Raw genomic sequence first — 26662 nt, forward strand, 5'->3', positions numbered from 1 at the left:
AAATATAAACCAATAATCGAATGGCCTATAATAATGAAAAACATGAGCATACTATTTTAAAAAATAGTCAGTGTTCTTTTATTGAAAGGTGATGTTCAAGTGCAAGTTTACCCCGAAATGAAAATTCTGTCATTAATTACTCACCCAATGCCGTTCCAGACCTTTTTTTTATCTTCGGAACACAAATTAAGATGCGTTTGTGATATAGGCCTATGTCCTTAAGCTGAGAAGCTTCATGAAGCTGTGTCAACCATCACTTATTTAGTCGTTATTTATTTAACTTTTTTGAGCACAAAAACTATCCTTGTCACTTCATACAATTACCTTAGAACCACTGTAGTGAGATGGGCTTTGTAACGACGTCTTTAGTGCCTTTATGGGTCTTGAGAGAGGAAATTGCATTGGTGTCAATGAAGGCCTTTTTGAGCCCTTGGATTTCAACAAAAATATCTTCATTTGTGTTCCGAAGATGAACGGAGGTCTGGCATGGGGGTGAGTAATTAACGACAGAATTTTTATTTTTGGGTGAACTAACACTTTAAAGCTACACAATTTAACATAATAATATGGATGTACTTAATTTAATTATATTACCTTTTTTTCTCTCCTATTTTTTTCCTTATTATAATTAGGCTACTCATATATATACAATGTAAATATTTTTTTTTAAATAAGTTTCCTGGTTGCCTTAAAATGTTTGATTTATTGAAATTACTTTGAGTTAATAATGAACATTTTTGAGAATCAACAACCTTTATTCAAACATTATTAAAAGATATATAAGCATATTGGGTAATTGTGTGTGTTTTATTCGTGATGACGCAGTGAAACATGCCAAATTGTGCTATTTTCATGATTTATCACATGTTTTATGTGGTTCAGATACAAAAATATTTTGAGTTTCTATTTATTAAACCAATTTCCTTCATTGTATCTCGAATTTAACTCACATGTTTAATTTCAATGAACTCAACATTTTAAGGCAACCAGGTTACTTACTTTTTAAGTTAAACCAACAAGTTTTTTTTAACTTTTTTTTTTAGAGATATTGTGACATTGAACAATGATGCTCCATAAACTTTGAAAGTAACGTTTTCTTGCTCTATGATGACATCCTGTGGCCAAAAGTTCACCTGCAATGTTCTCATCAAATAGGCTAAACAAATGTTCTCATCAAATAGGCTAAACAAAATATAGCCTACTTTGTTCTCTTATAAAGGTACAAATACAGTTCTAGAAAACAAGTACGTGAACCCAGGTGCTTTGGCATTAGCTCAAGATTCACACCAGACATCCTAATAATGTTCATGAATTGAATTGTTTTGTAAAGAGAGAATACATTGTGTATTTATAAGCCATGATTACAGGTAATATTTGGTGGAGATAATTGCTGGATCCTACATTGTGATTCGTACCACTGCTATCTGTTTAAGCAGGATGTGTTTTTATATGTTCAAATCAAATATTATGATCAATGCAAAAATGCATATAAATCTAAGGGTTTGCATACTTCATGTCCTCAAATACTTCACAAACTGCCTTTTCATTGAGCAGATGGCTGGCACACACATCTCTCTGCTCTGATTTCCTTCAGCTCCTTTATAATAATGTCCGCTGTGTCACTGCTGTACATCACGATGAGAGATGACAGCCCTTGTGGAGTGCAGTTTGATCTAGAAAATACATGAAGACATTTTTAAGGTCACCTTCTTTCACACCTGCATTGAAAACTGAGACTCACAATTGACATGCATAACTATAAAAAAAGGAGACTGAATGCACCTTTGAAGTATATCCTGTTCTCTGTGGTGCTTTCTTTGTCTCTTAACAGGCATGGATGACGCAGACATTTCTTTAAAACATATACCTCTAAAAGGCAACACAGGGAAGGACATAAGTATTTAGTTCGATCTTTCACACACAATGAATATCCTATAGCCTAATGCAATAAATAGTATCATTATGCTTAACATTAGGGCTGTACCATACCAGTGTTGAGGAAGGGAAGTTCGGCTACGAAGTGTTTGATACATTAAACACGCTACTAAATACAACGAAACATCTTTACAATGACAAAATAATAGGCAGATTGTACAGCGATGCGATTTGGTGAATCCTTTAGGTCTTAACTGACTGATCCAAAGAATCAGATTCATTAGAACGAATCGGACTTCCCGAGTCCCATTTACGACCAACCGATTTACTGAAAAATTGGACTTTCAGAGAAATCAGCGTCTTACCAGAAAAGGAGAATTAACTGGCCTGTCCAACGGACCTTTTAGGTGAACATTTAAATATCCTCTCAGCTATTAAAACAGCGAAGGTAACTAGTTAAAGCTTTAGTTTTGAAAACAACTGAGCTTCAGCCATTATGCTGAAATAGTTACATTTGAATGAAAATGTACAGGCTATAGTAATTATATTAGGCCTAAATGCAATTCGTTTTAGACCCACATCAGCAGGACTTAAAGGGATAACTTAGTTCACTCAAAAAAGAAAGAAAATGTCTTCATTTAGGCCTTGTGTCATTCCAAACACACACAACTTTTGTTCATTTTTGAAACACAAATAAAGATATTATAATGATATTTCAGTGATTTCTGTGATTGCAGTGATTTTTCTAGGCTTGGTTGTGTTTATGGGGCGCAGTACAACATGTCTTAATAATTCTTATTTTTAAAAACTTCATATTTTTCTTATATTATACCTTTATTCAACACCACTGTCTCCACTGTCCTTTGAACGGCTCGTTTGCTTCCTGCTTCTATGAGGCCCATCACTCCGAAAAATGCAATGGTCTTAAAGCTACACTTTTTTAGTTTATTCTTAACTAAAAACACTTAGTTCTTTCAAAAATATATGTGCTCATTAAGGTATATTTACTTCTTTCAAGTTATAAAGTATTCTCGTAAGTTTATAATATGCCATTGAAAATACATACGGGTGAGGGGTTCGAATTCTGGTCGCCTTGTTGCCCCTCCATCTTGAAAGTACATTAGCCAAAGAGGGACATACCAATAAATTCAAGCTTTGCCTTTCGCGTTTTAATACTCGATGGCACCGTGTCGAATGTGAAGAGAGGGATTGCCATGTTAATCTTGGACTATATCGGCCACCGTAAGAGTTAAAACGAAATCAGAATTGAGAGGAACAGAAACTATTATTCCCTGGATGGTCATATACCTTTTCACCGCTAGATGGGGGAAAATATCACACAGTGTAGCTTTAAATTAGTTAGATGGCCAAATGTAGTTTCATGTATTTTTATTGGCTGAAGTGCCAAGCACAGGTTGTCCAGAAACGCCACGCCCCTTACCATTACGGGCAGAAGTCACATCTGCGGTGACTAGCAAGGGTTTATGATGTCACCAACCCAGGAAGAAGCTCGTTGTAGTCCAAACCGGCCATTTTTGTAGGCAATAAACTGACATAATTTTAAAAGACAATATCTCTGTTTGCATTAAACTTTTAGCACTATAACTTTGCAGATACTGTTTAGGCTCAAGCAGCAACAGTACACACTAACTAAAGTTAAAAAAGTGAAATCGCATGCAACCACCCCTTTAACAATTTCATGAAGAGAATGTAAAACGAATGTATTGAGAAGGTTAGTACACAATTTTCTGAAGAGACACAATCACTTTATATGATGAACAGATTGAATTTAGGCATTTATTCACATATAAAGACTGCTCAAAGGTGTTTGCTTGATGTGCAAAAACCAATGAGGTTCATTCTCGTGTTACGCAGCACATTTGAGCTTCAGCAAGAACCAGTGGGGTTCATTCTGGCATTATGCAGCACCTTTGAGCTTCCACAAGAACCAATGAGATACATTTTTCGTGTTACGCAGCACGTTTGAGCTTCCATAAGAACCAATGAGGCTCATTCTTGTGTGTTATGCAGCACGTTTGTGCTTCTTCAAGAACTAATAAGGTCTGTTCATCACACCAAACAGGTCTTTTGTTTATGTTCAATGATGTTTAAATGTGAATAAAAGCTTGAATTAAATCTGTTCATCATATAAAGCGATCAAGTCTACAGACAATTTGGATTAAACCGCCCAATTCATATGGATTAATTTCACGATTTCTTTATGAATTTTTACAATGTGGTAGTTGCATGGATTGTCAATAGAGGGTCAGAAATCACTTAGATTTCATTAAAATATCTTCATTTGTGCTCCGAAGATGAATTAAAATCTAACGGTTTTGGAATGACATGAGGGTGAGAAATTGTTGATGTAATTTCTTTAACTTTTGGGTGAACTATACCTCTAAATACATCTTTAGTTAAATTTTTCTTTGAAATGTGCACTGCTGAATGTACTGTCAAGCATTTATAGTAAACTAAAATACACCTTAATTTCTATTGAAACTTGTTTAAATATAGGCCGGAATGATGAAGTTATTATTTATAATATTGAATAACATACTAGAGATAAAATAATGACCAATTACTTTTCATGTGCTTTAGTATGTTAATAAACACATTAAAACAATTGTTCGTATTTCAAGCATGATAAAATATTAAAACATAATGATTTAAAATGTAGTTTAAAGTAAAACATTTTATTAAGATTTAAGTTACAAATATATGATTAGGTGTTTTTCATAAGGGAAATCACACACTATCAATATTTAGTTAGTTATCGAAATGGGGTTTTTCTAAGGCACATTCTTAAATTTTTACATATCTTCAAGCCCCTTACTCATAATAGTAATATATCACACACGGACAGGCCCATACCTACAAATACTTATGTTGAAACTGGATGGCCGTAGTATCCATTGACTCAACTCGCTCTTATGAAGGTTGACATGATGTACATACAGCCTGCATGCAGCTACATGTCTCCCGTGTCTCGAATGTATTCGCTGTCTCTCATATTCTGAGCTGACCATGCAGCTCTGCCTGTGCCTGTGCTCTGAACTTCCTCCCGAAGCCCTCTGCTGTAGCTCCATTGACTTGCTCCTGTAGACCACTAAAAGCGGCTGGCGAAGAGAGCTGCCATTCAAGCAGTAGAGGCTCTGCGTGAGGGCTTCGTGGAGAACCAGGCTGCCGCTCTCATCCCCAAAGCGAAGCTGGAAGCCCAAGATATCTGAGTGGTGCAGTGGCTGGGTTATTGCAGCTGTCACGTCAAAAACGTCATAGCCTGTTGGAGGTACCCGGTCAAGACTCAATAAGTGCTCTGCAAGAGGGTCACTAATGCTCAGGTTATCTCTTCCTGGTGAAAGACTATGTACTGTGACTGTCACACTAAGCGGCTTGTTATGAAGAGTCTTCCTCAGCAGGACCAGCTCTGCAACCCTCATGAAGGGACTCAGCTGGGACATGTTGAACCAGATCCATCCTGGAGTGCCGTACTTTGAATCTTATTTGAAAAAGAATTTTTTTTAAAGGGTTAGTTCACACAAAAATTTAAATTTGATGTTTATCTGCTTATCCCCAGTGCATCCAACATGTAGGTGTGTTTGTTTCTTCAGTAGAACATATAGCGTATAGCGTTGTATTTGAGGTAAAACTATATAAATACGGCTTGATTTCTCACACAAACTGATCGTTTTGTGTCTTAAGATAACAATGTGTTGTCATGAGCCACAGGGCTCTTTGTGCATGTAGTCTAAGCATGTTTTTTTTTTTGCTCTCATAGAACGTTGCCCATTCACATGATAATATGACCTACACACAGCAACGATTGGAGTTAAACATCTTCATTTGTGTTCTACCGAAGAAACAAACACACCTACAAGTTGGATGCACTGGGGGTAAGCAGATAAACATCACATTCACATTTTCATTTTTGGGTGAACTAACCTTTTAAGAGACTTTGGGTTGGAAATTAGGCACAATTTATTTTATACCATTTTTACAATATTTTGTTAGTTGTATTTATATATTTAACCTCTTTAGCATTAAAGGAAGTGTATGTAAGATTGTGGCCAAAACTAGTACAGCAGTTATCCCCTCTCCCCCTCCCCCCTGACTCGAGGTTGCCAGAAAGGCTGCAGGATCAGCAGTAATGTTTGTAGATCTAAACTGTGGTGACTAGAGCAGATCTGGCAACCCGGATGCCCAAACACTACTGACTTTGTGATTGGTCGATAGGTGGAGGGCGGAGCTTCAGGCCAAAACACAACATGACAACATCAACATCAGTTGAGGGCTGAACAACAACTTTTAAATAAATGACAATATCCTGGCCGGACTACTGTTGTCAGTGATATAAGTATTTGAAATTAACATGATTTCTTAAGCCGCGTTTCCACCGCAGGAACTTTACCCAGGAACCAGGAACTTTGGGTGGTACTCTGTGTGTTTTGACCGCAGGAACCAGGGTCTAAACGAAGTTCCGGGTAAATATTTCCCCCTCCAAACGGCCTAGTTCGCGAGGTAGTACTTTTTCAAAGTTCAGGAACTTTCGAGGGCGGGACTTGGGCGCTGAACATGCTGATTGGTTGAGCTCACACAGCATTTTATTTCAACTGGAATTTTTAAAAGTCTTGTGCGAGGTTCGGTCTCGTTCAATAAATATCAGTCTTGCTCTCTGTCTGATGGCGAGCGTTCATCTCAGCCATCTCACGTTCAATGTCCGTAATAGCTGATAATAATATACATTGTCATTTTAAATCTAGCTTTACAAGCTTTCTGAATAAGCTAGTGCTCTTTTCTGTCGTTGTTAATTACGTTTTTTAATTACTGTATTGGTCCTGGTGGCCGTTAAGAGTTGCTATGGCTACAGTTAACACATTCCAGCTGCTGGAGAAAACAGCGTTGACATTTTTGATGCGGCAGACAAACTGCATGTGACAAATTGATTGCGATTGAAAGTCATCACATGTAAACACCAGACCGGTTTAGATACGTCTCATGTAAACAGTCCACTAAATCTTTCAATCGGTAAGAAAAAATTAATCATTTTTTGTTCATTATTGTGGTTGCGTGGAAACGATTTTGGTGGAAACGGGGCTTTAATGTCTAGTGACATATCAGGGCCATTTTATGATTCATTCAAATGCATTTCTGACATACAGTTCCTTTAACATCTCTGCAGAGAAGTGTAAAAATACAACTACAGTGAAAAAAGTGTAACATCTAAATTAAAGTCACCCTGCAGTCAGTAATTGTATACCTTTATATGCATCTTTGATAATCACAATGACATATTTATACATTGTTTCTTGTGAAAATAATTTATTCATGCTTTAAAATAGCTTAATTGTTACGCTGTACGTGGACCCATTAATATGCAAACTAGTCCCTGCCTTCACTCAATCACACCAGCTCGGACTATCTAATCCAATCACTCAACTGTTGTAATCGCTACACAATGGCAAGTGGAAATATTGGTTTAATTGAGCCATATATTTTTGAACCATAAACTGATTCAGAAGAAGAGGAGCAGCGAATTATGTAAGGGATAATTCAAGGCAAGCTGTGCATTAAACAAATTTATAGAACAGTTGATCTGATTGGCGGAGAGCCCTCCCATTATCAGCACTGAGACCTTTTCACCGTTTGTATCACTCAGCTTGCGGTGACTGTCATGGCGGTCGAGCAAATCCAACATGTTCTTTTTAAAAGGCTACTGTTGTAGCTACTGCTGTTAGAGTTTTTTAGGTAAGAATGTAGTTATTTAGACCTTTTACAATTTGTTTAAAAGCTTTTGCAGATGCGAGCTCCATGCCGTCAATGGATGTTCAGCGCTCATGTAACCGCCAAGAACATTTTCATCTTGGCTAGTCCTTCGGGAATTTGCTGCTGGCTCTTACTGTAGGTAGTGGTTAAACATGAGATATAATTCATTTGGGGTATATAGGGGCAATCTTTGGTCTTGTTAATCTATTATTTGTTCCAGAGTAACTTAATTTGGGTTGTGAAAAAATCAGTTTCATATAGTAACTTTATACTTAGGCTATATTTAAGGCAGTGACTATTTACACTTAGTGAAAATAACATTTTTTTATGTACTATGACATGTACTATGACATTTTACGCTACGTGCAAATAGCTGTAGATGCCATTTACTAACTGAAAATAGTGATATATTCTATTTACTGTGTAAAAGTAGCAAACCTTTGAAATATGTGTAAATAGTACCGGTAATTTAGATGCTATATATACTTTATTTTTACATATATATACTATTTGCACCTCAGTATTGTTGTAATAATAACATAGAGTGTAAACTATTATATTTATTAAAATTATTGAATGGATGCTGCCTCATTTAGGCAATAAAAGCCCTCCCTACACCTATACAACCCAACCCAAATAATGGTTTTATTATTGTTATTAAGCATTTCGTTAGACACTTTATTTCCTATTATTATATTCCAATTTTATTTTTATTTATTAAAACATTTTCTTAATTTTTATTGCAAGTAAATGCCTTTCTGATGTATTATGTGATGGGAAAAGGGAGAAGAGCGAGCTCGGCAAAAGGCGGATTTGAAGCCGAATACATATAACAATATAAAAATATATGTACTACTTTACCTTCAATGCTCCGGAAACTCTGCACAAGAGTTCCATCTGCACCGCTCAGGTCTCTTGCCTGTGTGTCCAAGGACTGGTAAACGTGCTTCATGTAGGGGTGTGGCTTTGCTTGCTGAGGTGCTGAAAGTTTGTTTATGTGCAGCATCTCCAAAATAGCTTTGCTCAGGTCTCTATCCTCCGGTTCCTCCCCCTCATCTTGCATTAACACCAAACCGTGAATCCCTCCCAGTCCGAAAAGACCAATTAGGAAGCATAAAAATGACGGTGAAAGACTCATTCTGCAAAAAAAAGACAGACAGATTCACAGAAGAAAGCCGAACCCTGCCTCTCCGACACAGCTCGGTCAAGAAACAGTGGGGACGGCAGAACCTCGCTCACTCATTAGTGGGTGGGTAGGATTCAAAGCCCATGCAACCAACAGCCAAACTCTGAAAAAAAGCAATTACCGCTTTCCCACAAAAAAACCCAGGAATGTCACACTCCATTTGACAAGCATTGTGCTCTCAGTTTTCGTGGAAGTCCGCAAAGTGAACAGGCTTGTTTTGGTTTGAGGCTTCAGTTCCTTTCACTTGAATCAAGGGCTCTTTTCAACTAGTTGCTCATTCTCAATGTAAGCGGATAGTGCTCGTCTCATCTATGTTCATTAACTTTTGCATTCTTGGCACAAACAAAGTATCAAGTGCAAGCTCTTCATTATAACCTTGAGATTCATGTTGAAAGTTGTGGGTACTAATTTAGCTATATACGTCATTATTACTTAATTTCATGACTGGTATTCTTAAAAACACATGAATGGATTATTATTTAATTAATAGCAAAATAATTCATATAAATTTGGACTAACTAATAATTTTTGAGAGATTGATCACAATTTCTTTCCCCACAAAAGTTTTAGGTACAAATGGCACCATTTTCTGATATTCCTGAAAAAACAAAACAAAACAAAAACATAGAAATATGGATAATATTCTGTCTGAAAATGACCAATACCCTTTTTCGTTAATTTTTCGTTAATTTTATTTTCTTCAACCCTAAAACACAACAAAATGCAATTCATAATTAGAAACATGGGTAAATCACATATAAATAATCAACAATCAAGAATCAATCAGAACATTTTTTATATTAACATGGTACATTGGCTGTATTTTTCTTTTTACATTGGAGTTAGTTGTTAATACTTAGTCCTTACTCTTCACTCGGGTAATTTTGACCTGAAATCGAGTGTTCAGCAGAGTACACACTCGAGTGTGTCGAGTACACACACACACACACACACACATGTTGGTCTATGTGGTTTACAGGGACTCTCCATAGGCGTAATGGTTTTTATACTGTACAAACCGTATTTTCTATCCCCTTACACTGCCCCTGCCCCTAAACCTACCCATCACAGGAAACATTCTGCATTTTTACTTTCTCAAAAAAACATCATTTAGTATGTTTTTAAGGCCATTTGAATTATGAGGACATTTGATATGTCCTCATAAACCACATTTATAGTGTAATACCAGTGTAATGCCCATGTAGTTATACAAATTTATGTCCTCATAAACCACATAAACACACACACACACACACACACACACACACACACACACACACACACACACACACACACACACACACATACTGTTTCCATGTTTTATGGGGACATTCCATAGACGTAATGGATTTCATACTGTCCAAAACCGTATTTTCTATCCCCCTACACTGCCCCTGCCCCTAAACCTACCCATTACAGGAAACATTCTGCATTTTTACTTTCTAAAAAAAGTCTTTTGAAAAGTGGGGATATGGGGAATGTCCTCATATTTCACCCTCTCCTTGTAATACCTGTCATACCCATGTCATTATACACATCTGTGTCCTAATATTTTACAAAAACAAGCACACACATATTAAATTAATGAGAAGTAATTTAACGGGGGCAATGTTTTATTTTTATTTGTTTTCAAAATAAAAATCAAGCAGTCAAAATGCAGACTGCACACAAATATGAAGTGGTTAGATTTGAACACATTTACAATGAAGAACAACCACCCACCCTCAGCACCCCCCACCCCACACAAACACTAAATAACTGGTCAAATTAAAACAGCATTTTCTGAAGCTGTAACAGCATTTTATGTTTAAAACTTCAATTATTACAATATCTGATACTTCAGTAGAAAAACCAGAATTATCTCAATTACAACTACAAATGCTAAAACTTTACCAAAAAAGTATTTTATAATGTCTAAATCAATATCTGAATGCATACTGATGAACAAATCTGAATGAAACCGTCTTTATGACCCAGGAGAACAGGTCATTTGCTCCATAAAGAGCTATAAGGCCATATAGTGGCAGACACCCTTATGTGAGATTCACAGGGTTATAAAGCTGAATTTAAGTTAACAGAATGTGAAGAATGTGATTCAATTTTTTTCTTTATTGATCAAATCTAGTAATTTAAAGGTAGATAAAACAGAAAAAATATATTTACATTTTTTCTTTTTGATTGCATTTAAAAATAGAAATATTAAATATAATCAAAACGAAATTAATTAAGCTTCCTGGACAAAACAAAAAGTGTCTGCCAGTGAGCTGAGAAAAATTATCTGCTGGATATTTTTCTTATTTTATCTTAAGTATTTTACTTCTTGATTTCAGATTTAGACATTTGTAACGGAAACAAGACAAAAAAAAAACAGAGAAATAAAATCAGTTTTTGCAGTGTCAGATTTAAATCTAGACTCTGCGAGGGTCCGTAGCATTAGATCGGAAGTGAAACTATAACGGAAATCACTTCAATCATATCCTGCTGTTTGAATTTTGCTTATTGTATACACTGTTTATATAAAGAGAATAACATTTATTGACTTTGGAAACATGCTATTGAAGTTCTCCACATGAATGGTTGACTTTTCCCACAAACTTCAACTAATATTTTTATGAGAAGAGATTTAGGAGTGATTAGTTTAGGTCTTATATATTCAAAACTGTGTGTAACTTGACTGAATGGAAACTGAAATAAGAGAGAAGAAAAGTGTTTGTTGACTTTTCCTGTCTTTTCACACTCACTAAGGCAATAACCACAGATTCATTGTGTTGGGGAATTTTGAAGGCTTGAGTATTATTTTAAAATTATTACATTGACCCTTTGACCCTTTAAATGTAATTGATGTCGTTTAACATAGTGTTATACAACTGAAAAGCAGATAGTCGCCTACTCAGTATATAAGGGGACATAGATTCGCTTACTTCTTGAAACAATTTCAAACACCTCAGGAGAAAAGTATAATCGCACGCGTATGTGAAGTCCGCCAGGAGGTCGGGTTAAACAACTTACCGCTGTTCTGTCTATTTACTCTTCAGAGCTATTATACAATTCAGAGCTATAGTAACTGCTGCAAGCTATTGAGAACACACATGAAAGACTGTTTTAGTAAAAGATCTCTGGGACTTTACACTTAGATGAGAGATTAACAGGGATTGTAAGGTCAGTGGTCACAGACACTGATAGTTATTGTGTGACAATGTCATTTGGACATTGTTCCACTAGAATTAAAGTAGTCTTACTATATCTTGATGTTAATAAATAACCAAATGCAGTGAGACCCAAAATGTTTAGGATTTGCGAGACTCTAAAATCATCTAAAACTTGTTCGGATACAAATTATTTTAAGGTGTCCTTGTTACAGTGTAATTATACATTTAAGTACTGAGTAATATTAATGAACTACTATAGGGTTAATGTTAGGATTAAGTTGGTTTTAGTTTTTTTTTTTTAAATGTATTTATTCTTAATTTATAGTATAGCAACTACATGTAACGTGTAAAATAAAGTGTTAGCACATTTTCTAGTTGTATGACCACGCATGTTTCATAATTAATTTGTATTTTTTAATGCAAAAAGTTGTTTAAAATAGAGTAAATAGTTGTTTTTAATGCAACTATTGTTTTGCACTTTACACTTCAGCGCACTGGATTTCTACATGGACATCATCTTCCTTGTAAATAGATCATATATTCTTTTGTCTTATATTATTATATTTAATGTACAACCATGAGGGTTGTTTAGACAACATAACACACTCCCGTTGTGTATGTGACAAATAAAAACATGACACTAAAGCAGTTTTTCTTTGTGTTATTTTGACGTTTGTCCCGTTATTTGCCAGCTGCCCATTTAGGGACACTTAGAAACTGATTTTACAGATCTTTGTGAACAAACATGCCATTTTTCAGTGGCGTCATCTAGACACCCTTTGATGGAAGATCCCCTCAATCTGTCATTATCTAATGGTGTGGTGCGGTCAGAGCGTAGATTGCTTTTCTTTGATCTCTCTCTGTTTGTGTTTGCTCTTTTCTGATTGCCTCTGCATTTTTTGCTCTCTTCATACCCAGCCTCACTCCTCCCTAAAAGCCTCCGGTGCAGGACAATCCCACCGCCCTCCTCTGAGTTTCCACCCTCTTTCTCTACTTCTCCCATCTCTTCGCAGGGGTGAGGATTGCCATCGGGACTCTTGTCAATTAGACATTTGCTTATGGAAAGCGTTGGAGGGGAAAAGAGAAGATAAACAGTTGTGGAGATATAAGTGCTATAAGTGATTTCAGGTAAGAACATGTCTGTATATGTGCTCTGTGTGCGTTTGCTTTTGGGTATCTATGTGCAACAAGACACTTGCTAGTTTTAATTCATGGAAACATTAGGAAAGACCTTGAGCTTGGGAAAGCCACTTAATAAATAAAACATATTATTACCATTAAAGTTAGAGTTATCAACTGAAGAACAGATAAAAGATGAGCAATTAAAGGTGTAAATTGTGTATATAGTCACACTTTATGTTAGGTGTCTTTACTTAAATAGTAATAATTGTTAGGTACAATGTGGTTATTGCGTTCATGCTGTATTGCAAAACACTTTTGCTGGTATTGAGGTGATATGGGTAGGTTTAAGGGTCAACTGTGTAATTATAGATGTAATTACAGAAATTAATGCAGGTATTTTTTGATGTAAGTACAATGTAAAAACGTATTGTGCAAATTAGATATTTTTAAAAGAAGGGGAAAATGTTATGTACTTTAAAAATTATTTTGAAACATCTTCCCCAACCAATGTTCACCTTTAAAATTTGGCCAAACTCATTAGATCCTTGTTGTTGTCCATATGAGTCCATATGTGAATTTGTATAATTTCCTGTTTATGAACTATAATGTTGTTTGGCTGAGAAGAATAAAGCTTGTATCAGTCATAAGAGGAATGTCTTTATCCAGGCCAAAGTCAGGTGGAAAGCATGCCACTTAAACCAGCTTTCTCATCTCTGTCCATCTTATGATTTAAACTTCACTTTATCTTTATTGCTCTTTCTTTAAGCTTACTCTCTTAAAACAACGATCCACCAAAAGATGCTGTTTGAAACAGTGCAATAGAAGAACCATTTTTGGTTCCCCAAAGAACCTTGCAGTTGTCAGTTCTTAAAGGATCCCTTTTGTGAAGAATATTTTAAATACCTAAAGAAACTCTTGCTGCTGTAAAGAACCTTTTGTGCATTTTAAATAATCCATGGATTCATGGAACCAAATAACTTTTTTAAGTGTGTAGAATAACAATCCCTTCTCCCACTGTAACCATACTCCCTTTTTTCATCTGGGAGTCTTCAGCACTTGCAAACAGTGAGAATGGTCATGCTGGTATGCTGCCAAATGGAGGCCAAAGCTGTTTAGAGAGCGATGACGCCGCTTTGGCCTCCCCCTTTCCCTCTGCTCATCTTTGCTTTGGAAATAGTTGGCTGCTCGTTACCCTGTCATTAGTGAGATGAGAAGCAGTGCACAGCGCTGTGAGGAAAGGCAGCCGATTTCTGCTGGCTCCAGCCGGTGTCTCCAGTCAGTCCCAGCTGTACAAAATGCTGTCCACTGTCCAGGAACGCACATTTTTCCCCTAGTGTGACTCAGAAATTGCAGTTTACATGGAATTTCTAAGGAAATAATAGTTTACATTGCCTCATCTTTTAAGAGGGACAGATACCCTTGTTGTTGTTGTTTTTCAATAAAAATACTTAAACATCCTTAAAATGAGAGTTACATGAGAAACAAAATTGCATGAGATATTAAAGCTTTTTCACATAATGTATCTTGGATTAAGTTTATTTTTCTCACCCAATTTGAACATAAAGCTAAACCTTAAAAAAAAAAAAAATCAAAGCTGTAAATATAACAACAATTAGTATGTTTTACAAGAAAATACTGTTTCACTTTTTCTACTTTCAATTTTCACCTTAATTCAGTGTTTCTTGCCTTTTTTGGAATTGTGTTTGGGTAATTTACTAGCAATTTCTGAGTGAAAAGTGTTTCTACACAATATAATTCAATTGCAATGTCATGACATTAATTATCTGAAATAATATAAATTATATAATAATAATTAATAATTCATTTTTTCTTCATATCGTGTACAGTTTAGCTTCTCAGGTAATTTTATGTTATTAATGGTTAAATATTTTAATAAATATTGTTTTGTTTTTTGCTCAGGGTTGAGGTAGTAAGGGCAGTAACCCTGTGAAACCATTATTTAAAGGTCCCATGGCTGGACAATTTCATTTTGAGGTTTTTCAACATTAATATGAGTTCCCCTGAATATTGTCCCCAAGTTGCTAGACATTTTGATCGGTGTAAACCGAGTTCTGGCTGTCTTTTTCTGCCTTTGAGAAAATGAGAGCTCAGACGAGCTGATCTTGAATTCTCCTGTTATAACGTCATACCAGGAAAGGTTTCCTCCTCTTCCTCTGCTTTGGCCGCCCAGAGAATTAGTAGAGAATGGATTCAGTTTATCAGTCGATGTCAGCCCAGGCTTTACCGTATGGATTCGACAGCACCGCCACAAACAGTGAGTAACAGTTCAATAATGCCTGATCTGGGATCAGTGATTTCTGATGTGTAGCTAATCATTCAAGTTCACACAGACTTTCTCTCTAAGTCGTTTACTACTGTCAGTCCCGCCGCTGGCCGTCAGTGAATCAAGCCAGTGACTAAAACCATCAACTTCCAACCGTTTCTGTTAGCAGCATGAAACAAATCGGTTATATAAATGATTAAACTACAGAGAGCGGTCAAAGAACACTCTTTATAATGCCCAGCTCTCCGTCGCCCGTTTCACACATACATACGGTGCGTGTCGGGTGCGTATGCGGTGCAGGATCCACACGCCCTGTTGTGCTTTCACATATGCTGCGTTTGCAGTCCGCAACTGATCCACGCTGTTGCATACCACAAACACAGCATTTATTTATTATTTTTTAAATTTAAAATCCAAAAGTTGTTACTGAACATGGCTCGTCAGAATTGCAAGTGTCTTTGTTTACTCTTTCATAGAAGTCAGGTTTTAACGTACTACATTTAAACAACATGTTATTCAATTCATTAATTCATATTTATATAGCCTAGTACAATAGGCTATTCTAAACAGCCGGCTCTCGTCTTTTCTTTCGTTTTAAACCCTTTTAAAAGAAATCCTGCAGGTCATAAAGAACTTTGTTTTGCACCTCCAAGAATGGATGAGTGCTATCCCTTATGGCACTTTTTTACCTAAATACCCGGTAAGGTGTCGTTTCCTTGCTTTACCCGAGAAAAAAAGCCATTTGTTGACCTATTCACGTGTTTTCAGCAGTTTGGATCGCATGTCAAACTGTCAAAATGCTGAAATCACGTGACGATCCGAATCATTGATTGATTCACTGATTCATGGCCGTTCGAATCTTTATTTGAGGAACACGGAAGAGAAGACAATGCTGAATAAAGTTGTAGTTTTTGATAATTTTGGACCAAAATGTATTTTCGATGCTTCAAGAGATTCTAATTAACCAACTGATGTCTCATATGGACCACTTTGATGATGTTTTTATTCCCTTTCTGGACAGTATAGTGGGAATACACGTAGATACGCTCTCAGACTAAATATAAGATATCTTAAACTGTGTTCTGAAGATGAACGGAGGTCTTACGGGTGGGGAACGACATTAGGGTCATCAATGACATCAATTTCATTTTGGGGTGAACTAACCCTTTAACTCAGTGTTAAATTGCTTAATAACTTTATGCAGCTAAAAGACAGATATAGTTACTTTATGGCCATTTTATTTCACTGCACATTTTGTCATTGCTCATGTTGTTTTTCTCACTTGGTCTTGGCACGTTTTGATGACAAGAAAACTGCCCCCACATGTTTGAATGGAACCAGAGAGAAGTTTAGAAAGAGTGCAGCGGGCTCCGGGGCCACCCACTCAGTCTGCCTTGGGCTTTCCTGACTGGAGCCTCTTAATCACTGCTAGATCTACATCAAAACATTAGTACGTGAATCTTGGCTAAACTTGAAAATATCTTCATCCAGCCCTCATCATAATGAACAAACAAATGTTACTAATAAGTAATATCCAATTAGTAAAAAATAAACCTCCGTGAAGCGCTCTCATAACTTCCACATACTTGAGCTATTTCAATCAGCTGGCTTTAATTGAGTCCTGATTGCTTGTGACTGGTGGGATTGTTGTGCGTAATGGCCTGCGACTTTTGTGGTTTGAAATGTCACTGTTGTTTACTCCTGTTCTTTAAAAAAACATTCAACAAATTGATGCCATTTTAATAATATGAAACAAGAGTAGTCAGTAATGGCTTACATGTTTGGAATGATACATTTTTGTATTTTGTCAGAATAAGAAATCTTTTACTGTATGCGAACAATATCTTATAGTGCAACCGTTTGTGAGCTCATGGCTTGAATAGCGGCTGTGTTTGTGAGAGGTTTGCATCTCATATTCAACATCTGAAACCAGCAGCTGTTCTGGAGAGATGCTGGTGGGATTGTTCAGGTGTTTACCTACCTGAGAGCAAGATAAGAGTTCAAAACTTTTTTTTTTTTTCATTGAGCTTCCCCTTCATTTGTTTTCAAATCTGTCTCTTAAATGCATTTTTGCTGGAAGCTTTCCTCGTCAAGCCTCATTACGGTTTTGTGTTTACCTGAACCCATGAAGGATCCCTTCAACACTTGTCTGTTGAACTTGCTCCAAACCTACAGAGAACTTCCCAAACAGGGGTGAACCATGTAATCACAGACTGTACAGCATGTAGAATCATGCCCTGAGAACAACGTTGACAGTTTCTAAACTGAGATCACACAAGCCGAGCGGGGAATGCACTGTCTGTTTGATGTGGTGTGCGCACAAAAACATCTGAAAGTGCCTCAGAGGCACACAAGGGACTTTAAGCCATTAATCAGAGATCAGAAACTCGTATTTGCTAAAAAGTAGTTAATCTAGTAATTAATTATCCGTGTGAAAGCATACTGGAGACACTGTAAAAAAATCCAACTTATGTTTTGTATGACAATTTCAGCTTTTAAAGTTTATTCAACTATTTAACGTAAAAAAACTCAAAGTTTGTACAACTATAAGACCCTAAGTATTGACCCTAACTCAAAAATGTTCTGCAGCTGGTTGCCTTAAACGTTTAAGTTTTCTCAACTTTTTTTTTTTTTTACACTGTATATAGATTTTAAATGCTGGTTCCCTTGTGAAAAAAAAACGGTTTAAACTGAGGACTAGTTAAATAATATTCAACTAAATTATATATATAAATAATATATAATATTTTTTATTTTCTTTGGAAAATAGTTAAAGTATACTGCCAAATATTTATGGATGTGGGGTATATGGTTGGGATGCGAAAAAGTTCAAGTGCTAATCTTTGCAATGCACAAGGAATTTGGTCCTTTTTTTGAGAATAACCTGTGAAGAGAACACATAATCCTCCCTGTTATAGACTTCCTGGGGCTGCACTGTGCAAGCTTAGCTTACAAAACACTCAATCCTCTTTCCATGACATCACGCCAGTGGAGATCATCCACATCCTCATGACGGTTCAAAAGTTAAGTGATTAAGTAAATGTTCAAATTCAGTTTCATCCTGGAGACATTCCGGTCCTTAAATCTGATTGGTCTGCATGAAAGACACATGACTGGCAGATCAACATGCTACTATTTCATAGTACTATTGAATGTGGATAGAATGCACATAGCTAATGGCGCTTTTCCACTGGATGGTATAGTTCGGTATGGTGCTTTTCCTCTTCGTGGTGTGGTTGCTCGGTACAGGTCGCCACCTCGGTTGAGGTTCCGAGCGAGCCGTACAAACAGGGGCATATCCCCCCGTACCTAAAGGGGGGACAGTTAGGATGATTCAAAGGGCCCACACGCTTTTGGGGCCCCCATAGATTGGTTTTATAAGTAGTAACAGTACTAGTAGTAATGTAATAGAAATTATAAATGTATAATCTATCAGAGTAACAAATAAAACAACTCTGTTCTGTTCTGTTCTGTCTTACGAAGCCTAGATTAGAATCACTGAGTGAGATCAGATGGTAAACTGTCAAATTAGAGATGTCTTTGCGTTTAACAAGGAAGTGCGGTCATCAAAAGAGATAACAACCCAACAATTACAAACCAAGCTCTTCGAAAACAAAGGGTACATGTTTATTTGCAGAGCTTTCTTTGCTGTAATGTTAGTGCTAGTTGCATAGCCAAGCACTACTGAAAACACATTTAAATAAAAATTTTACAACTGAAAATAAAAAAACATAATAATTTTGGCTTTTGTTAATGTGACATATAATGCTTTTAATGTCAAATAATTAAAAAAAAAAAAAAAAAGGCTATGGCATTTAAAGGTTTCTATTGTGTTTTAAGCCTACTGAGAGACCTGGTTGTGAGATAATGAATACATGCACCATGAGGACAGTGAAACCATGTGCCCCTAATGAAAAGCATGATGTAATGCCAAACTAAAGGTGTCTGGACTGGAAGAGAGTTAAAAAAGGGTTACCACATCTGGTTCCAGGTATCATATATGTTTACATCAAGGTCAAGATGAAAAGATGTTTTACTTTTCATCAATATTTCCTGACTGGAATCACATGATTGGAATGCTATAGGTGACCAGTTGAACCACCTTTTCAGATTTTATAATGCAATTGTGCAAGTAAAAAAAGAAAATTGATTTTAAAAACAATGTATATGACATTCTGGATCACTGGAAAAGCTTTCAAAGTAAGGGGTGAGCTGTGGGCGATTGCAATTCATAACCTCACCGCAATAGATTCCGTTAAAATGCACAAAATGTACCTTTACTTGATTAAAATTTTTTTTTTTTATATTAAATGCAATATACATGCTTTTTTTAACCTAATTATACCCAATATATATATAAATATACTTTTAAGATTTGAAGTACACTACAAAATACACATTCCATACAGTTAAACAGGGGTGGATCAGTCCTCTTAGACATTTAGGAAGCAGATACAGACTTTTCTAATGGTAAACAGAGCACAGGCAGTTATTGTGTTCTTTGTGCTCATGATTTTATGTTCAGTCATTTTTAGAGCTGTCTGTGTTTTCTCTTTATGTTCAGTAGACCCTGTTTGTACCTCTATGAAATTTCACACCATTCCGACAAAACAGGCTGATTATTATCCGGCCATCTTGCTTTTTAAGCTCTGAAACTCTAGATTAGACTTTTAGCCTGAGGCTGTGGAATAGTCTTAGAAATGTGGTTTACCAATGGAGAAAGACAGCAGGAAGAAAAGAGATGACTTTAAAAGAAAACAAGTTAGTGAGTAAACAAAGATGAACTAATTCCAGATGTATTGCGTTAGACTTGACAAATGTGACCCTGTGAGCTCAAATTTATAAATTTGTTCTGTGCATATCCATTGGGCATTTCACTGTTTTGTTTGGAAGTAACTTGTAATTGGAGAGTCAAAAATCTGACTTAGATTATATTTTTGTTTTGATAAAACAAATTTGATTAATAAACCATGGAAGAAAAATATTGTTTTAGTATGTTTGGAGTCTGGAAGAAGGTTTATGAATGTACGTATTGGTGGATTGGAGTTGATCATTTTAAGCTGTAAGGTGGAAAGCATTTATCATGCCCCTGTGTCAGCGTTTTAATGGCTTATTTAACTGCAGGTGGAAGAATTAACAATCTTTAGCAGAGTGTTCAGTGCTGACAGATCAGACAGCCTCAATCTCCAAACTGGCCATTCCAGGGCCTGGGGATTGTTTGGGGTCAAAGGTCATATTTTAGTTGACATCTCACCTCAGTAGGACTGGGCTTGGAAGTAGTTTTTTCCCCTATCACTCAACAAACATGTCAGAGAGAGGTGATGGAGAAGTTTTAGCCTTCATCTTAAGAAAATGTGATTCCAAAATTCTTTTGCCAGTTATTTGTTGGATCAATAGAAGAGTTGTATCTTCGTTCCCTGTTCTTTACTTGTGAATCTCACAAAGGACACCTGCTGATCATGTGCAGATCCCATTTCACCCCAAAACTGAACTATGAACAATATACATATAGTCGCGAGAAAAAATTTGTGAACTGCTTGCAGAATCTGTGAAAATGTGAATTGCTTTAACAAAATTAAAGAGAGGATACAGCATGCGTTATTCTTTATTTGATTTAGTGCTGTCCTGAATAAGATTTTACATTAATCACTATACTTTTTTGTTATTTTATTTTTTTACATATAGTCCACAAGACAAAAAGATAGCTGAATGCTAGCGTTTTTGATGGCAGGCTGTAGAGGTGGTGGGAGAGGGAGTCTTGGTGGGGATAACTGGCGAAGCAGATTCAGATGAGTTCCAGTGATATAGACTCACCACAGTCAAATAAACTGTCCAACAGTTCCAGCCGGTGCTCCCTCTCCAGTGGCGGGAGGGTGTGCGGGGCTCGCTTCCATCCCCTCGAACTCCACAAGGACTCCCACAGAGATGGAGGGTGTTGCCAACTCACACCCCTGGTCAGATTCACTGTGGTGCTCCGCCTTCACATCCTCAGGCATGGGTTCACTCATTGCGGCAGGTGGAAGCTTCCAGTCTGCGGGGGGGCTCAGTTGTCATCAATCAGAGTTGTGACGGGCCGGGTTCTGGATCGGGGCCACACACTCTCCAGATACCTCATGACAGCTTCCCTCCAACTCAGTCAAGTGGTATGGATGGGGTTGTGGAAGTTCCTGATCCAGAACAGGGTCTTGAGGGATTCGACCTCGGCAGTTGCTGGTCAAAAAACTAAAATCGTCCATTTGGGCTGGTCCGATCATCTGTAACGGTGCTCGCAGGGAAACAGACAAAAGCAAAAGAATCCAGAAATGTATTTGTACATCCAAAAAGGCATGCAGACAGGGAACTGGAACTGCAACACACACCAAGCATAACAGTGATCAGACAGGTAATGATGTGAGGGACCAACTTATAAAGCAAACACAAATGAGAATTATTGAGAGAACACTGATACATAATACAAACTCATAATTACAGTAACCAGGGAGACAGATGAGTGGCGGGAAACTGAACAAAAAAACATGACAAATGAAAAGTAAACTGAAGGTCCATGAACAAAACAAAACTAAATGTGATACACACACCTAAAGGATTATTAGGAACACCATACTAATACTGTGTTTGACCCCCTTTCGCCTTCAGAACTGCCTTAATTCTACGTGGCATTGATTCAACAAGGTGCTGAATGCATTCTTTAGAAATGTTGGCCCATATTGATAGGATAGCATTTTGCAGTTGATGGAGATTTGTGGGATGCACATCCAGGGCACGAAGCTCCCAATTTTGGTGAGCTTGTGCAAATTGTAGCCTCTTTTTCCTATTTGTAGTGGAGATGAGTGGTACCCGGTGGGGTCCTCTGCTGTTGTAGCCCATGCGCCTTAAGGTTTGTGCGTATTGTGGCTTTACAAATGCTTTGCCACTTACCTCGGTTGTAACGAGTGGTTATTTCAGTCAAAGTTGCTCTTCTATTAGCTTGAGTCGGCCCATTCTCCTCTGACCTCTAGCATCAACAAGGCATTTTCGCCCACAGGACTGCCGCATATATATATATATATATATATATATATATATATATATATATATATATATATATATATATATATATATATATATATATAATATAACCTTTGTGGCAAAATAAAGTGTAATATTTTTTTTATCTGTTTTATTTTCAGATATCACATCTCATATGATGAATGGAGAGAGAGAGGGAAACTGATTCATGACCTGCAACTGATTGTCTCAGATTAATATAAAGAAAAATAAGAAAACAATAAAAGGTGGAGATGACTTTTTATGAAAACATTCTCTGGACAGAGCAAGATCAAACAACTGTTCCTCCAGTAGTTTTATCCATTTCCTCATTAGAGAGGTCCTGATCCATACAAACTGAACAGAATGACTGCAATAGACAGGACGTATTTGCCTTTCCTCTTGCTGGGACTTCTCCACCAGATTCAGGGCTCTCTGGTAAAAAACAATCTTGGTCTTAAGGTGAAGAGAGGGCAGTCAGTCTTTCTGCAGGAGGGGGACTTGCAGTTTCATATACCCAGAGACAAGGATGCCTGTAAGCTGGAAGTTGTGCTGAACGAGCCCATTACACAGCGGGTCGGCACACTGTCCCCACAGGTAAACAATGCTCATTATTTCTTCATGCATTTCTCTCTTCGTATTATCCAACAAACATTCAATGATGCACATGGCAAGTTTTTTTTCTATCTGAGAGCATTTGATATCCGAAGACCTACCCTTGTGAACTGTTATTAGCGTCAGCAGTGGCCATTAAATGATCTGTAGTTGTGATTTATTGCTCATGCTCGCATTCTGAATGTGAAAAAGACTGACATGATTCAATGCCCCTCTACATAAATACCTACTGCAAAGTATTTTTTTGTTCTTTGCTATGTAGTAAAAAGAAGTTGGAAATACGTATGAAGCGATATACTGTTAATGAACATCTCAACGCCATCCACACTGCTGAGAGTGACGTTTAAATAAATATGAGAAAATGTGCTGCTCGCTGTCCTCTCAATAACAAAATTAACACAACAAAATGACAGAGGTGAGAAAGCAGCAGTTAAGAAAGCATCTGATCAAGCAATGTGGAAATGTTTGCCTCAGCTCAGCAATTCACTGGTATCATGTCGACAGATGATGCAATTAAAACTACACTCTTATGATAGTTTGATTATAAAGTATATTTAATAATATATAGGCTATAAAGATCTGGCTATGTGCGACTATATTTGGAAAGAATCCCTTTTCTTTGCATGACACATTGACAGTACAGTACAGAATGGGTCTTTCAGCATTATCCTGAACATAAGCATTAATACAATCTCTATATACAATATACTACCAGTCTTTACTGAAAAAAGTTTTCTTTTAATTCAGCCAAGATATATCGATCTTCACGTGATGCAGGTCATATTTCATCAAACTATTTGTATTAAATATGATTTAAAATAAAAGAATGGCAATCATATTAAGACACAGCATCTGACAAAGATAGGCATTTCATGATGCCATGCAGTTTTTATACTCTTAAACCCACCTGTAGTGACCCCCTTTTCTAATATTAAAGCGAATTCTAAAGCTTTGGCCTGATCCTAACCCTTCTTTTTCCAGTGATATTCCTCTGACCTTTTCTCTTTTGTAATGCCTCTCAGGCATCTCTCTTTCTACAGTCATTCTTTAAATCTCTCTCTCTCTCTCGCTCTCTCTCTCGCTCTCTCTCTCTCTCTCTCTCTCTCTCTCTCTCTCTCTCTCTCTCTCTCTCTCTCTCTCTCTCTCTCTCTCTCTCTCTCTCTCTCCCCATCATGAGTGGACACGCCCCCATCTGTTGATTGGCTACAAGTGTGTTGTGGTGCTCAGTCCGATCCACTTTTGTTGTGTTCTAGTGAATTATATTGTGACTGCTATTTTGAAGTGTTGTGTAAAACATAATGTCTCAGAAGAATGGAAGTGAAAGAGTTAACAGTTCGCTACTCCTTTCTCTTGTTCTTCATTATGATAGATTTAAGGCCACAACTTTCAACAGCGTTTCATGGAAATGGCTTACTGCACCTTTCATTTTTTTTCTTTCTACAACTATTTGTCATATGATAGGTTTTTGACTGTCACTTTTTGGCTGATGAAGTGAAATACACACATAATGGATGTCCGATTTTAAAAGAAGATACTGTTAAACTTCGTCTTTACAGGTACGTTTTTCATCCTGCTGTGAATGAATACACTATATGGAAATATATTTGTAAAAGGTTGTATTAAAAGTGAGAAAGTAAACCTTTTGTCTTTAAGAATATTGACATTTCATGTAGATTCCTTTATGTTTAGATTTACAGAGACAAAGACCTACAGTGAGCTGTTCTCTCTCAGTGTTGAAATCATGGAGCCTGACTGCAATGTGATTAGGTTTGGATCACAGAACCTTGAAGTGCCAGAGTTTTATGGCCTCTCCAATATCCTGGATGGCAATGTTGTGTCCTTCCACTATGAACACCGACATAATATTGAGTGCACAGTTCAGGTAACGACTTTAGAGACACATCTACCTGTCCATGGTCAACTAGTCACTGGGGAACCGGAAAGCCCAGAGGGACCAAGAGGGGATGAACCAGATAGCTTTGTTCCTCTTCGAAGACAGCTAGGTAAAATCATAACTTTCCCAACTTTTTTTCCCCCTTAATAATATTATAAACTGAGATACACTACATTGTCAAAAGTATTGGGACACCCCTCCAAACCATTGAATTGAGGTGTTGCAATCACTTTCATGGCCAAAGGTGTATAAAATGAAGCACCTATACATGCAGATGCTTCTACAAACATTTATGAAAGAATGGGTCACTCTCAGGAGCTCAAGGAAATTTAAGCATGGTACACGATAGGTTGCCACCTGTGCAATCAGTCCATTTGTGAATTTTCCTCTATACTAAATATTCTACAGTTAACTGTTAGTGGTATTATAACAAAGCAATCAGAAGCAATTGGAAACAATTGGGAACAACAGCAACTAGGCCACGTAAAATTACAGGGAAGGGTCGGTGCATGCTAAGGCGAACAGTGCACAGAACTCACCTATCATAGCTGTAGACCTCCAAACTTTGAGTGGCCTTCAGATTAGCTCAAGAAAAGTGTGTAGGGAAATTACTGGAATGGGTTTTCATGGCTAAGCAGCTGCATCCAAGCCTTACATCACCAAGTGCAATGCAAAGCGTCAGATGCAGTGATGTAAAGCACCCCGCCACTGGACTCTAGAGCAGAGATGTTTTCTCTGAAGTGACCAAATAATGCTTCTCTGTCTGGTAATCCGATGGACGAGTCTGAGTTTAGTGGTTACCAGGAGAACAGTACTTGCCTGACTGCATTGTGCCATTTGTTAAGTTTAGTGGATGGGGGATTATAGTGTGGGCTTGTTTTTCAGTGGTTTGGGCTTGGCCCCTAAATTCCAGTGAAAGGAACTGTTAATGCTTCAGCATACCAAGACATTTTGGACACTTTCATGCACCCAACTTTGTGGAAACAGTTTGGGCATGGCCCCTTCCTGTTCCAACATGACTGTGCACCAGTAAACAAAACAAGGTCCATAAAGACGTGGGCGAAGGAGTTTGGTGTGGAGGAACTTAACTGGCTTGCACAGAGTCCTGACCTCAACCCAAAAGAACACTTTTGGGATGAATTAGGGTGGAGATTGCAAGCCAGGCCTTCTCATCCAATATTGGTACCTGACCTCACAAATGCGCTTCTAGAATAATGGTCAAAAATTCCCACAAACATACTCCTAAACCTCGTGGAAAGCCTTCCCACAAAAGTTGAAGCTGCAAAGGGTGGACCAACTCCATATTAAACTCTACGGATTAAGAATGGGATTATGGGGTTATTAAAGTTCATATGCATGTACATGAAGGTGTCCCAAAACTTTTGGCAATATAGTGTATATGCTACAATAAAGTGGACTTTTTTGGCAGACAGATTTTGGATTTGAAAGGAAGATAATTTTGCGAACAACATTCTGCTAAATCTTAGCATCACCTTATTATTTATTTATTTTTATTAAAATATTTCAGAATACACTACTGGTCAAAAGCTTTGAATAATATATATTTTTTTGGGATAGAAGTCTTTTATGCTCACCAAAGCTACATTTCTTTGATCAAAAATACAGTAAAACAGTAATATTGTAAAATATGATTACAATTTTAAATAACCGTTTTCTATTTGAATATGTTTTAAAATGTAATTTATTCCTGTGATGCTGAATTTTCAGCAGCCATTACCCCGTCTTCA

General features: G+C 37.0%; 2 protein-coding genes across 6 annotated transcripts in view; one reads left to right on the forward strand and one right to left on the reverse strand.

Moving 5' to 3' along the window:
• Positions 1 to 1312: 1312 nt before the first annotated feature.
• On the reverse strand, positions 1313 to 9046 carry LOC137083000 (bone morphogenetic protein 7). Its single transcript, XM_067448639.1, has 4 exons — positions 8500 to 9046; positions 4750 to 5374; positions 1783 to 1869; positions 1313 to 1673 (listed from the first exon to the last, which is right to left on the reverse strand). The coding sequence occupies exons 1-4, from the start codon at positions 8774 to 8776 to the stop codon at positions 1544 to 1546; spliced, it is 1119 nt and encodes a 372-aa protein (XP_067304740.1). The 5' UTR covers positions 8777 to 9046; the 3' UTR covers positions 1313 to 1543.
• A 3895-nt stretch (positions 9047 to 12941) lies between these two features.
• frem1a (Fras1 related extracellular matrix 1a) overlaps positions 12942 to 26662 on the forward strand; it is a 59583-nt gene continuing 45862 nt past the window's right edge. For 2 of the 5 annotated variants that reach the window (XM_067418793.1, XM_067418802.1), the window contains exons 1-4: positions 12950 to 13101; positions 22549 to 23002; positions 24482 to 24576; positions 24710 to 25023. In XM_067418793.1, the coding sequence (XP_067274894.1) occupies positions 22772 to 23002; positions 24482 to 24576; positions 24710 to 25023 (640 nt within the window). In that variant the 5' untranslated portion in view covers positions 12950 to 13101; positions 22549 to 22771. Of the gene's footprint in view, positions 13102 to 22548; positions 23003 to 23282; positions 23436 to 24481; positions 24577 to 24709; positions 25024 to 26662 lie in introns of those variants that run through there. The other 3 variants (XR_010898394.1, XR_010898393.1, XM_067418809.1) reach the window with 3 other exon arrangements.

This window comes from Pseudorasbora parva, chromosome 1 (assembly GCF_024679245.1).
Source record: "Pseudorasbora parva isolate DD20220531a chromosome 1, ASM2467924v1, whole genome shotgun sequence".
Taxonomy (NCBI): Eukaryota; Metazoa; Chordata; class Actinopteri; order Cypriniformes; family Gobionidae; genus Pseudorasbora; species Pseudorasbora parva.